The sequence below is a fragment of the Mobula birostris genome, chromosome 16 (genome assembly GCF_030028105.1).
Source record: "Mobula birostris isolate sMobBir1 chromosome 16, sMobBir1.hap1, whole genome shotgun sequence".
In the NCBI taxonomy this organism is placed as follows: domain Eukaryota; kingdom Metazoa; phylum Chordata; class Chondrichthyes; order Myliobatiformes; family Myliobatidae; genus Mobula; species Mobula birostris.
In genome coordinates, this window is record NC_092385.1 from 56,442,376 (window position 1) to 56,456,220 (window position 13,845).

General features: G+C 48.6%; 1 protein-coding gene across 5 annotated transcripts in view; it reads left to right on the forward strand.

Moving 5' to 3' along the window:
* srgap3 (SLIT-ROBO Rho GTPase activating protein 3) overlaps positions 1 to 13,845 on the forward strand; it is a 301,106-nt gene that overhangs the window by 246,962 nt on the left and 40,299 nt on the right. For 3 of the 5 annotated variants that reach the window (XM_072280674.1, XM_072280676.1, XM_072280675.1), the window contains one exon: positions 2,232 to 2,366. In XM_072280674.1, the coding sequence (XP_072136775.1) occupies positions 2,232 to 2,366 (135 nt within the window). Of the gene's footprint in view, positions 1 to 2,231; positions 2,367 to 13,845 lie in introns of those variants that run through there. The other 2 variants (XM_072280677.1, XM_072280678.1) reach the window with 1 other exon arrangement.

Genomic DNA, 13,845 nt, shown 5'->3' on the forward strand with positions numbered 1-13,845 from the left:
AGAACCCTTTTTCTAGTCCTGACAAAGGGTCTTGGCCCGAAACATCAACTGTACCTCTTCCTAGAGATGCTGCCTGGCCTGCTGCGTTCACCAGCAACTTAGATGTGTGTTACATATACAAACCTCACGTGGCTTACAGTACTTAGAGGATCCCTTTCCTCAAAATCTGGAACTGCTTTATCCAGATTACATTTTCTGATCCAACTTTCCCACTTTCACTGAGTTGTGGACCCTAGACATATTGTGGGGGTTGCTCTTACTGGCAGCTGGAGAGAACAGCTATTCTGCATGCAGAACTGGCTGAGAAATGGCGGACGAAGTTCAACCCAGAAAATTGTGATTCACTTTGGAAAGTTGAAGTTGAAGGCAGAATACGGGGTTAGTGAGAAAATCCTTAACAGTGTGGAGGAACCTAGGGATTGTAGAGTCCTTGCCTATTGATCCCTCAGAGTTGTCGTGCAAGTTCATAGGGTTGATAAGAATATGTATGGTGTGTTGGCCTTCATTAGCAGGGTTCAAGCCACAAGGTATTGATGCAGCACTCACGACAGCATCTGCAGATTATTTTGTGTTTAAGGTATTGATGCAACTCTATAACACCCTGGTTACACCACACTTGGAATATTGTATTGTTCCGGTTGCGTCATTATATGAATGATGTGGAAGCTTTAGAGAGGGTGCAGAGGAGATTTACCCCAGGCTGTTTCCTGGGTTAGAGAACATGTCTAATGAGGATAGGCTGAGCATGCTGGGGCTTTTCTCTTTGGAGCTAAGGAGGATGAGAGGTGACTTGATCGAGGTGTATAAAATGATAAGAGACGTCGATAGAGTGGATAGCCAGAGACTTTCTCCCAAGGCAGAACTACAAGCGGGCAGAGTTTTAAAATGGTTAGAAGAAAGAATAGGTGGGGGGGGGGGGCGCTGAATGACAGAGGTAAGTTTTTTTACCCAGAGTAGGTTGTTCTGCCAGGAGTGGTGGTAGAGGCAGATATATAGGGGCATTTAAAAAACTCTTAGATAGGCACATGGATGATAGAAAAATGGAGGGGAGGGTTATGTAGGAGGGAAGGGTTAGATTGACCTTAGAGTAGGTTAAAAGGTCAGCACAACATCGTGGGCCAAGGGGCATGTACTGTGCCGTTATTGTCTATGTTCTATTATTGGAGGAACTTAGCAATTTGAGCAGCATCTGTGGTGGGGAAGTAGCTGTCTGCATTTTGGGTTGAAACCCAGACCGAGAGTGGAGAAGGGGAGAAGGTGTGTGGTGATACAGGAGTCCACGATGATTGTTTGAGTGAGGAGGGCTGTAAAATAACAGGCAGATGGAGACAGGAAGAGGAGGGGAGCACGGGTGGAGCTGAGAGACAATGGCAGGTGGGTAATGGAGGGACAATGGCAGGTGAGTGATGGATGGAGGCAAAGGAGAGGGAAAAAACTGAGAGGCAGGTGGAAGAAGGTGGGGAGAGGGGAGAGTGAGGGTTGGAGAGCTGCTGTGGGGAGATAAGCAGGAACACAAAGGGCTGTCTGAGCTGGACTCTGGTAACTAAAATTAACAATAGGAACCACTGGGGGAGAGGTGAATGGCAGATGGAACCTAAAACAGATGGGAGTAGGGATGAGGGAGCAGGAACTGCAGGTGCCGGAAATACAGAGTAACACACCAGGTGTTGAAGGAACTGAGCAGGTCCATGGAGAGGAATAAATAGTCATGATGAAGGGACTCAGACCAAAACATGGACTGGTTATTCCCCTCTGTAGATGCAGCTCGACCTGCTGAGATACTGTAGGTGAACTGTGTGGAACAATGTGACCAGCAGCGAGAGGTTGTGGAGCGGCTGGAGGGGGGGAGAAAAATTAAGGGAAAGTTCTTCCAGCAGGTTGTTTGTTGCTCCAGATTCCATCATCTGCAGTCTTTTGTGTATTGACTATCCAAGATAATCAGATTTGCTCCTGGCTCTTTTAATGTCCCAGACCCTCTCCTGTGTCACATCCTGACTGCACCCTGCAGAAATGGGCTACACCAGGGGTTGCCCTCCTCTGCCAGGTCAAAGGCTTCCAGACCAGGAGAGAAGGACAGTGGATTTGTATTGACATGTTAGTTCAGATTAATAGAGACGTGAACTTCCTCGTCACGTCTTGGATCAGATCTCACTTACCTATGTTACAAGTGTCAATGAATGACAGTCTTCATTATGTTCCTGGACTCACAAAGCTTTTCCCTTTCAAACCAGGGGAAGATCCTCTTGTGGACAACCACAATGAACATGACATCAACTCGGTAGCCGGCGTCCTGAAGCTGTACTTTCGAGGCCTGGAAAATCCACTCTTCCCCAAGGAGAGATTCCTGGATTTGATTTGCTCCATCAGTAAGTAGAGTCTGATGTTCTCATTCACACTTTGCCTTCACATGGGCTCTCTTCCACTGCAGTGCATGCCTGGCAGATAAAGCTGCAAGAAATCCAGAAGCAAGCAGCCATTCAGCTCCTCAAGCCTGTGTGACCATGGCTGATCTAAACAAGCCTCAGTTAGCACTACCTTCAACTAAATCTCTTTTTGCTCTCTCAATATTGCATGAGCGTTGTTATGTTCATTTTGTTGTTTACTTCACACAGATACAAACTCAGGGGATTGAGTTGAAGGGCCGCGAGGTAACGTTACAGCTCCATGAAACCCTGGTTAGACCTCATTTGGAGTATCGTGTTCAGTTCTGGTTGCTTCGTTATAGGAAGGATGTGGAAGCTTTAGAGAAGGTGCAGAGGAGATTTACCAGGATGCTGCCTGGAGTAGAGAGCATGAGGAAAGGTTGTGTGAGCTAGGGCTTTTCTCTTTGGAGCGAAGAAGGATGAGAGATGACTTGATAGAGGTGTACAAGACGATAAGGGCAGCGATCGAGTGGATACCCAGAGACTTTATCCCAGAGGGGAAGTGACTAGTAACAAGGGAGAAAATTTTAAGATGATTAGAGGAAAGTATAGCGGGGTTATTGGAGGTAAGAGTGGTGAGTATGCTAAATGCCTGCCAGTAAAGACAAATACATTAGGGGTGTTTTGGAAACTCTTGGATAGACGCATAGATGATAGAAAAATTGAGGGCTGTGTGAAAGGCAAAGATTAGTTTGATCTTACTCTCGGTTAAAAGGTTGGCACAACATCATTTGCTGAAGGTCCTCTACTGTGCTGTACTGTTCTATGTAAGTTATATTTTATTTCAGTTTACAGTTATGATAATTTATGCTTATCCTGGTTGCAAAAAGGCTTATTTTCATGGTGTTCACATGCTATGTAGTATGCCCACACAATAAATGTCTGTGTCAGTTTCTCATAAGCCTTAATTCCTTGCTCTTTTAAGACTTTGTATCTCCTCCTTAAATATATTTAATGATTCAGCCTCCACCACCCTCAGGGCCAGACGATTGCACAGATTCACCAGCTTTTGTGAGAAGAAATTTCTCTTTTAAATGACCAGCCCCTTGCCTTGTAACCATGTCCTCTTGTTTGAGACATTTCCCCCAGTGGAATCATACCAATGCCTACCCTGTCCAGCTCACTCAGGACCTTTTATGTTAGAATAAAGTCATGTCTTGGTCTAAAATCCAAGAAGTAGAGTTTTTAGTCAGCTGGGGGGTGGATGTTTGCCCCAGTGTTGGCTGTACTTCATCTTTGTCAGTGCCTGGGAAGGGCTGTCTCACATCCAGGTGTGTGTGTGTGTAACATCTGCCTTCCTCTCCTACCCATGTACCCTGGAAACTTGCCAGACTGGTATTCAGTTCATTATTATCAGACGTACTGAGGTACAGCATAAAACTTCTGTTTGCAAGCCATCCCCACAGATCATTCCGCACTTCAGAACATCGAGGTAGTTGGAAAGGAAAACAATAACGGAAACTCAGGAGATTCTGCAGACACTGGGAATCCAGAACAACAAACTCAAAGTACTGGGGAAATTCAGCAGGTCAGGCAGCATCTATGGAGGGGAATAACTAGTTGAAGTTTTGAACTGAGACCCTTCATCAGGACTGGAAAGGAATAGGGCAGATGGCAGAATATGAAGGTGAGGGGAAGGGAAGGAGTACAAGCTCGTAGGTAAAACCAGGTGAGGGGGGGAATGAAGTGAGAAGCTGGAAGGTGATAGGTGCTTCTATTGTGTCTCTTACATTTACTGTGAATGCCTTCAAGAAAATTAAGTTCAGAGCTGTATATGGTGACATATATGTACGTTGATAATAAATTTACTTTGAACTATGAACTTCCGAACTTTGGACAAGGTAAGGGTCTGAAGAAGAGGGAATGTTATAGGAGAGAAGAGTGGACCACGGGAGGGAAGGAAGAAGGAGGGGCACCAGAAGGAGGAGATGAGCAGGTGAGGAGAAAGTGTGAGAGGGGAGCCAGGTAGGAAATGGAAAATTAGAGAAGGGGGAAGGGAGGGAGAGATATGGGAAGTTGGAGAAATCGATGTCCATGCCACCAGATTAGAAGCTACCCAGACACAATATAAGGTGTTGCTCCTCCAACCTGAATGTGGCCTCATCATGGCGGTAGAGGAGGCTATGGATAGGCATCAAATGAAATGAGTGGCCACCAGGAGATCCTGTAATGAAATGAGTGGCCACCAGGAGATCCTGTAATGAAATGAGTGGCCACCAGGAGATCCTGTAATGAAATGAGTGAACACGAGGAGATCCTGTAATGAAATGTGTGGCCACCAGGAGATCCTGTAATGAAATGAGTGGCCACCAGGAGATCCTGTAATGAAATGTGTGGCCACCAGGAGATCCTGTAATGAAATGAGTGAACACCAAGAGATCCTGTCTTTTGTGGGAGATGAAGCGATGGTGCTTGACAAACTGGTACCCCCTTCTATGTTGGGTCTCACCGATGCAGAGGAGGTAGCATCAGGAACACCAGGTACAATAGATGATCTTGACAGACTCTCAGGTAAAGTGTCGCCACATCTGTAAGAACAGTTTGGGACCCTGAAGGTGGTGAGGAAGGAGTAGGTTTAGCACTTTTCATGCTTGCAGAGATAAGTCACAGGAGGAAGATCACTGGGGAGAAATGAATGGCAAGGGAGTCCCATGAAGAGTGATCTCTACAGAGAGTGGAGAGTGGGGGTGAGGAAAAGATGAGCTTTGAGGTTGGATCCCGTTGTAGTTGGCAGAAGCCATAGAGAACGGTGTGGTGGATACAGAGGCTCATTGTAACAGAATGCTGAGTAGAATGGAACACACAATTACAGAGAAAGTGCAGGGCAGGCAGATAAATAAATTGCCAGGGTCACAACTGAGATGTAAAGAGTTCATCTTCAGCTTATAAGAGGTCTATTCAAGCGTCTGATATCAGTGGGGAAGGTTGGATCCTCGGTTTACACCGCCCGGTTTTACGTTTCATTGTCTTCAGTAGCTTTGCTTGAGACTAAAATCAGGTCTCTGTTTTCAGACAACTCTCCTTCCGAGATGGGCACCAGATCATTAATGATGTAGAGCTGGGGCAGGGAGCCAGATGTTCATGTACATGGAGGGCTGTACCTATGGCTTATTAATCGAGGGTGATGCACGTCATCTTCGTTAGTCCCCAGTGAAGCCTCTTCCCTATCCAGGCTCTGAGTGAAGAACCACAGGCAGGTGTGCCTTTTGTCCCCCTTGGGAACTGTAATTGGTTTATAATCGTCACAAATAACAGTGAAAAGCTTACCCTGCATACTGTTCCTACAGATCAAATCATTACACCGGGCATTGAGGTAGAACAAGGTAAAGCAACAGCAGCAGAAACAATAGCATAAAGTGTGGCAGCGACAGAGAAAGTGCAATGCAGGTAAACAGGAATGTGCAAGATCACAACGACTGTGATGTCAAGAATTCATCTTATCGTATAGGGAACCACTCAGTGGTCTCGTCGCTGAGGGGTGGAAGCTGTCCCTGAGCCTGGGAGGACTGTGTTTTCAGGTTTCTGTTGGAAGGGCTGGTAAGGGAGAATGCCTGGGCTGGGAGGAGTCTTTGACCGTGCTGCTGGTTCACTGAAGCAGCAAGCAGTACAGACAGAGTCCGTGGAGGGGAGGTTTCCATGCTGTGCTCTTGACCTTCACAATCCACTTTGTCAAAACACTGCACTGTGCTGCCTGCCTGCACTGTACTTTCTCTGTAACTGTAACAGTTGATTCTGTGTTCTGTTTTCCTTTGTACAACCTCAATGTGATGAAATGATCTTTATGTATAGCATGTCAAACAAAGTTTCTCATTCTACCTTGGTACATGCGACAATAATAAACCAATTTATATTCGAGTCTCCACTGCCTTCTGCGGATTCGTGTGGATATGTAGTCTGGTGCCTAGTTACCACTGTCTTGTCTTCCCTCACAGTGACTCATTCGCTAACATCGCTTCCTCTACAGGGGGAGAGAGACAGCTGCCGTTCTAGAGAGCGATCCCCATCTAATTCCCAAGGGAGGGTAACAGCCCTCACTACACAAAGGAGAACTCTCAGCATTAAAACAGTTAGAAAGGGTGGTGCAATGTGGAGGCAAAGGGGAATCTGACAAGAGCAGATCTTCAGAGAATGGGAAGGTCATAAAGCAGATGGGAGATTGCGCCATCAGTATGCAGCGGACATGTATGTCCTTCAGTTACAAGCCTGTGAGTTTTGTTCCGATTGTCCGAGCGGAGCTCAGACACAATCAGGCCATTGTGTCGTTCGAGGAGCAGACTCTGAACAGATTGCAGACTTGTCTCACCGCTTGAGTGTGCACAAGGTTCAGCCACTCATCGGAAGGCAGAGTTAAACGGAACGTTACCCAGCATAAACAGGCTACTTGCCGGTTTAAAGTGATTCATGTGCTCCACGGGAGCCCCATTTATCCAACTACACATCTGCCTGTTCTTTATCCCTCCTGAATGATATTGATTCCCCAGAAACGTACACTGCTGTCGGAGTCCTAGAGTCGTACTGCAGAGAAACAGGCCCTTTGGCCCATCTACCATGCTGAACAATTATTCTACCTCAGCACGTTAACCCGTACCCGGACCCTAGCCTTCCATACCCCTCCTATCCATGTACTTAGCCAAACCTCTCTTAAATGTTGCAATCAAACCTGCATCCACCACTTTCTCGGGCAGCTCTCTCCACACTTCCACCATCCCTGAGTGAAGAAGGTCCCCTTAGATATTTCACCTGTCACCCTTAACCTATCATCTCTAGTTGTAGTCTCAACAAACCTCATTGGAAAAAGCCTGTTTGTATTTACCCTATCTGTCCTTCTCATAATTTTACATGTAATGTTCAGTTATATTGTCTCGTATATGTCTAGGGGAAATCCCACCCAGCACCTGCCTCAACGCTCCCCACAGGGTCGGTGCCCACTCGAATCAATCCCAAACCTCAATCATCAGCCAGCACACCCAGTAAATTTTACCAAGTACACTTTATAGATATTGCTAATTCTATGACATTAATATAAATTCGATACAGAAAGGGAAGTAGTGGAAAAAAAAAGGCGCCAACACTTATCAAAGTCCAAGTTCTTCGTGCGCAACTGTTGGAGCTCAATCGATTCCTGAAAACCACCCGGATCCTGTCGATTCACGGCTCGGGACAACCCGGGGTGATCGACCGGAGCCTCTCCGCACGTCCGCCGTCCTCCCCGTCTCCCCCCCCAACTCCACATCTCTCCTCCGACTCCCCGTCTCTCCACCGTCCTCCCCGTCTCTCCTCCGAGTCCCCGTCTCTCCCCCGACCCCCCCGTCTCTCCTCTGACTCCCCGTCTCTCCACTGTTCTCCCCGTCTCTCCTCCGACTCCCCGTCAAAACCCCGTCCACCGTCCTCCTCGTCTCTCCTCCAACTCCCCGTCTCTCCTCCGACTCCCCGTCTCTCCTCCATCTCCCGGTCTCTCCTCCATCTCCCGGTCTCTCCTCCGACTCTCCGTCTCTCCTCCGACTCCCCGTCTCTCCACCATTCTCCCCGTCTCTCCTCCGACTCCTCGTCTTCCTTCGACTCCCCGTCTCTCCTTCGTCTCCCGGTCTCTCCTCCGACTCCCCGTCTCTCCACCGTCCTCCCCGTCTCTCCCCCGACTCCCCGTCTCTCCTCCGACTCCCTGTCAAAACCCCGCCCACCGTCCTCCTCGTCTCTCCTCCGACTCCCTGTCTCCCCTCCGACTCCCCGTCTCTCCACCGTCCTCCCCGTCTCTCCTCCGACTCCCCATCTCTCCACCGACCTCCCCATCTCTCCTCCAACTCCCCACCAAAAACCCCATCCACCGTCCTCCCCATCTCTCCTCCGACTCCCCGTCTCTCCTCCGTCCTCCTCGTCTCTCCTCCAACTCCCCATCTCTCCACCGTCCTTCCCGTCTCTCCTCCGACTCCCCGTCTCTCCACCGTCCTCCCCGTCTCTCCTCCGACCCCCCGCAAAAACCCCGTCCACCATCCTCCTCATCTCTCCTCCGACTCCTCGTCTCTCCTCCGACTCTCCGTCTCTCCTCCGACTCCTCGTCTCTCCTCCGACTCCCCGCCAAAAACCCCATCCACCATCCTCCCCATCTCTCCTCAGACTCCCCGTCTCTCCACCATCCTCCCCATCTCTCCTCCGACTCCCCGTCTCTCCACCGTCCTCCCCGTCTCTCCTCCGACTCCCCGCCAAAAACCCCCGCACGTCCACCATACTCCTCGTCTCTCCTCTGACTCCCCGTCTCTCCTCCGACTCCTCGTCTCTCCTCCGTCTCCCCTCCGACTCCCCGTCTCTCCACCGTCCTCACCGTCTCTCCACCGACCTTCCCGTCTCTCCTCCGACTCCCCATCTCTCCTCCGACTCCCCGCCAAAAACCCCGTCCACCGTCCTCCCCGTCTCTCCTCTGTCCTCCTCGTCTCTCCTCCGACTCCCCGTCTCTCCTCCGACTCCTCGTCTCTCCTCCGTCTCCCCTCCGACTCCCCGTCTCTCCTCCGACTCCCCGTCTCTCCACCGTCCTCACCGTCTCTCCACCGACCTTCCCGTCTCTCCTCCGACTCCCCATCTCTCCTCCGACTCCCCGCCAAAAACCCCGTCCACCGTCCTCCCCGTCTCTCCTCTGTCCTCCTCGTCTCTCCTCCGACTCCCCGTCTCTCCTCCGACTCCTCGTCTCTCCTCCGTCTCCCCTCCGACTCCCCGTCTCTCCTCCGACTCCCCGTCTCTCCACCGTCCTCACCGTCTCTCCACCGACCTTCCCGTCTCTCCTCCGACTCCCCATCTCTCCTCCGACTCCCCGCCAAAAACCCCGTCCACCGTCCTCCCCGTCTCTCCTCCGACTCCCCGTCTCTCCTCTGTCCTCCTCGTCTCTCCTCCGACTCCCCGTCTCTCCACCATCCTCCTCGTCTCTCCTCCAACTCCCCGTCTCTCCTCCGACTCCTTGTCTCTCCTCTGACTCCCCGTCTCTCCTCCGTCCTCCTCGTCTCTCCTCCGACTCCCCGCCAAAAACCCCATCCACCGTCCTCCTCGTCTCTTCTACGACTCCCTGCCAAAAACCCCATCCACTGTCTTCCTCGTCTCTCCTCCAACTCCCCACCAAAAACCCCCGCACGTCCACCGTCCTCCCCGTCTCTCCTCCGACTCCCCACCAAAAACTCCATCCACTGTCCTCCCCGTCTCTCCTCCGACTCCCTGTCAAAAACCCCGTCCACCGTCCTCCTCGTCTCTCCTCCGACTCCCTGCCAAAAGCCCTCACACGTCCGCTGTCCTCCCCATCTCCCCTCCAACTCCCCGCCAAAAACCCCGTCCACCGTCCTCCTCGTCTCCCTTCTGGCTCCCCGCCAAAAACCCCCGCATGTCCACCGTCCTCCTCGTCTCTCCTCCGACTCCCCGCCAAAAACCCCGTCCACCGTCCTCCTCGTCTCTCCTCTGACTCCCCGCCAAAACCCCGTCCACCATCCTCCCTGTCTCTCCTCCGATTCCCCGCCAAAAACTCCGTCCACCGTCCTCCTCGTCTCTCCTCTGACTCCCCGCCAAAACCCCGTCCCCAGTCATATGAGACAGCATTATCATCCGAAAACTAAACGATACATGACCACCCATTGGCTAATAGCACCCTGCTGTCTGTATTAACCCAAGCAAATGTCTAGTTACAGACTTTCTCAGCATTCCTCAGTATAATATAACAAAGAAGCCATTTTAAATTTAACAAAAAAGAAAGACCCCATACATACATATCTACTTATATCAAATCTCCCCTCATTCTCCTACGCTCCAGCGAATAAAGTCCTATGCCACACCTATTAAAGTATCTGTCCGTAAGTCTCTTAAAGGGAGCAATTTGATTTGCTTCTACCTCCTCCTCCAGCATCGAGTTCCAAATATGAACCAATGGAGGAGAGGTGAATGGCAGGTGGAACCAGAATCTGATAGGGTAGAAACATAGAAACATAGAAAATAGGTGCAGGAGTAGGCCATTCGGCCCTTCAAGCCTGCACCGCCATTCATTACGATCATGACTGATCATCCAACTCAGAACCCTGTACCTGTCTTCTCTCCATAACCCCTGATCCCTTTAGCCACAAGGGCCATATCTAACTCCCTCTTAAATATATCCAATGAACTGGCCTCAACTGTTTCCTGTGGCAGAGAATTCCACAGATTCACCACTCTCTGTGTGAAGAAGTTTTTCCTAATCTCGGTCCTAAAAGGCTTCCCCTTTATCCTCAAACTGTGACCCCTCGTTCTGGACTTCCCCAACATCAGGAACAATCTTCCTGCATCTAGCCTGTCCAATCCCTTTAGGATTTTATATGTTTCAATAAGATCCCCCCTCAGTCTTCTAAATTCCAGTGAGTATAAGCCTAGTCGATCCAGTCTTTCATCATATGAAAGTTCTGCCATCCCAGGAATCAATCTGGTGAACCTTCTTTGTACTCCCTCTATGGCAAGAATGTCTTTCCTCAGATTAGGGGACCAAAACTGCACACAGTACTCCAGGTGTGGTCTCACCAAGGCCTTGTACAACTGCAGTAGTACCTCCCTGCTCCTGTACTCGAATCCTCTTGCTATGAATGCCAGCATACCATTCGCCTTTTTCACCGCCTGCTGTACCTGCATGCCCACTTTCAATGACTGGTGTATAATGACACCCAGGTCTCGTTGCACCTCCCCTTTTCCTAATCGGCCACCATTCAGATAATAACCTGTTTTCCTGTTTTTGCCACCAAAGTGGATAACCTCACATTTATCCACATTAAATTGCATCTGCCATGAATTTGCCCACTCACCTAACCTATCCAAGTCACCCTGCATCCTCTTAGCATCCTCCTCACAGCTAACACTGCCGCCCAGCTTCGTGTCATCCGCAAACTTGGAGATGCTGCATTTAATTCCCTTATCCAAGTCATTAATATATATTGTAAACAACTGGGGTCCCAGCACTGAGCCTTGCGGTACCCCACTAGTCACTGCCTGCCATTCTGAAAAGGTCCCGTTTATTCCCACTCTTTGCTTCCTGTCTGCCAACCAATTCTCTATCCACATCAATACCTTACCCCCAATACCGTGTGCTTTAAGTTTGCACACCAATCTCCTGTATGGGTCCTTGTCAAAAGCCTTTTGAAAATCCAAATATACCACATCCACTGGTTCTCCCCTATCCTCTCTACTAGTTATATCCTCAAAAAATTCTATGAGATTCGTCAGACATGATTTTCCTTTCACAAATCCATGCTGACTTTGTCCGATGATTTCACCGCTTTCCAAATGTGCTGTTATCACATCTTTGATAACTGACTCCAGCATTTTCCCCACCACCGATGTTAGGCTAACCGGTCTATAATTCCCTGGTTTCTCTCTCCCTCCTTTTTTAAAAAGTGGGGTTATAGTAGCCACCCTCCAATCCTCAGGAACTAATCCAGAATCTAAAGAGTTTTGAAAAATTATCACTAATGCATCCACTATTTCTTGGGCTACTTCCTTAAGCACTCTGGGATGCAGACCATCTGGCCCTGGGGATTTATCTGCCTTTAATCCCTTCAATTTACCTAACACCATTTCGCTACTAACATGTATTTCCCTCAGTTCCTCCATCTCACTAGACCCTCTGTCCCCTACTATTTCCATAAGATTATTTATGTCCTCCTTAGTGAAGACAGAATCAAAATAATTATTCAATTGGTCTGCCATGTCCTTGTTCAATTCACCTGTTTCTGTCTGTAGGGGACCTACATTTGTCTTAACCAATCTTCTTCTTTTCACATATCTATAAAAGCTTTTACAGTCAGTTTTTATGTTCCCTGCCAGTTTTCTCTCATAATCTTTTTTCCCTTTCCTAATTAAGCCCTTTGTCCTCCTCTGCTGGACTCTGAATTTCTCCCAGTCCTCAGGTGAGCCAGTTTTTCTGGCTAATTTGTATGTTTCTTCTTTGGAATTGATACTATCGCTAATTTCCCTTGTCAGCCACGGGTGCACTACCTTCCTTGATTTATTCTTTTGCCAAACTGGGATGAACAATTGTTGTAGTTCATCTATGCGATCTTTGAATGCTTGCCATTGCATATCCACCGTCAACCTTTTAAGTATCATTTGCCAGTCTATCTTAGCTAAATCACGTCTCATACCTTCAAAGTTACCCTTCTTTAAGTTCAGAACCTTTGTTTCTGAATTAACTATGTCACTCTCCATCTTAATGAAGAATTCCATCATATTATGGTCACTCTTACCCAAGGGGCCTCTCACGACAAGATTGCTAATTAACCCTTCCTCATTGCTCAAAACCCAGTCTGGATTGGCCTGCTCTCTAGTTGGTTCCTCAACATGTTGGTTCAAAAAACCATCCCGCATACATTCCAAGAAATCCTCTTCCTCAGCACCTTTACCAATTTGGTTCACCCAATCTATATGTAGATTGAAGTCACCCATTATAACTGCTGTTCCTTTATTGCACACATTTCTAATTTCCTGTTTAAAGCCATCCCCAACCTCACTACTACTGTTAGGTGGCCTGTACACAACTCCCACCAGTGTTTTCCGCCCCTTAGTGTTATGCAGCTCCACCCGTATCGATTCCACATCCTCCAGGCTAATGTCGTTCCTTTCTATTGTGTTAATCTCCTCTCTAACCAGCAATGCTACCCCACCTCCTTTTCTTTCATGTCTATCCCTCCTGAATATTGAATATCCCTGAATGTTGAGCTCCCATCCTTGGTCACCCTGGAGCCATGTCTCTGTGATCCCAACTATATCATATTCATTAATAGCAATCTGCACTTTTAATTCATCCACCTTGTTACAAATGCTCCTTGCATTGACACACAAAGCCTTCAGGCGCTCTTTTACAACACTCTTAGCCCTTATACAATTATGTTGAAAAGTGGCCCTTTTTGATGCTTGCCCTGGATTTGCTGGCCTGCCACTTTTACTTTTCACCTTACTACTTTTTGCTTCTACCCTCATTTTACACCCCTCTGTCTCTCTGCACTGGTTCCCATCCCCCTGTTGTGAACTGACCTCCTCTCTCCTCGTCTCTTTAATTTGATTCCCACCCCCCAACCATTCTAGTAGGGGTGAGGCTGAACTGGATGTATACTAACAGGAGGGGGAGAGGGACAAGAACTGGATGGGGGTTGTGAATGGGGAAGATTGGAGGAGGGTCATAAAGAGAGAGAGGGAGGGGGAGAGAGTGAAGAAACAGCAGAGGGGAGGGTTAAATAAAATTGGGAAGGTTGAATGTTCACCCCAGCAGGCTGTGGTTGAGCAGACAGATTATGAAATGTTGCCCCTCTAGTTTGTAGTAAGAGGTTTATACCCCTACGTTTGTTCACTCTGTTGATTTAAACAGAAATGATAATCCTGTTATGTTGAAGTTGTATAAGACAGTGCTGAGACCTAACTTAGAGCATTGTTTGCAGTTCTG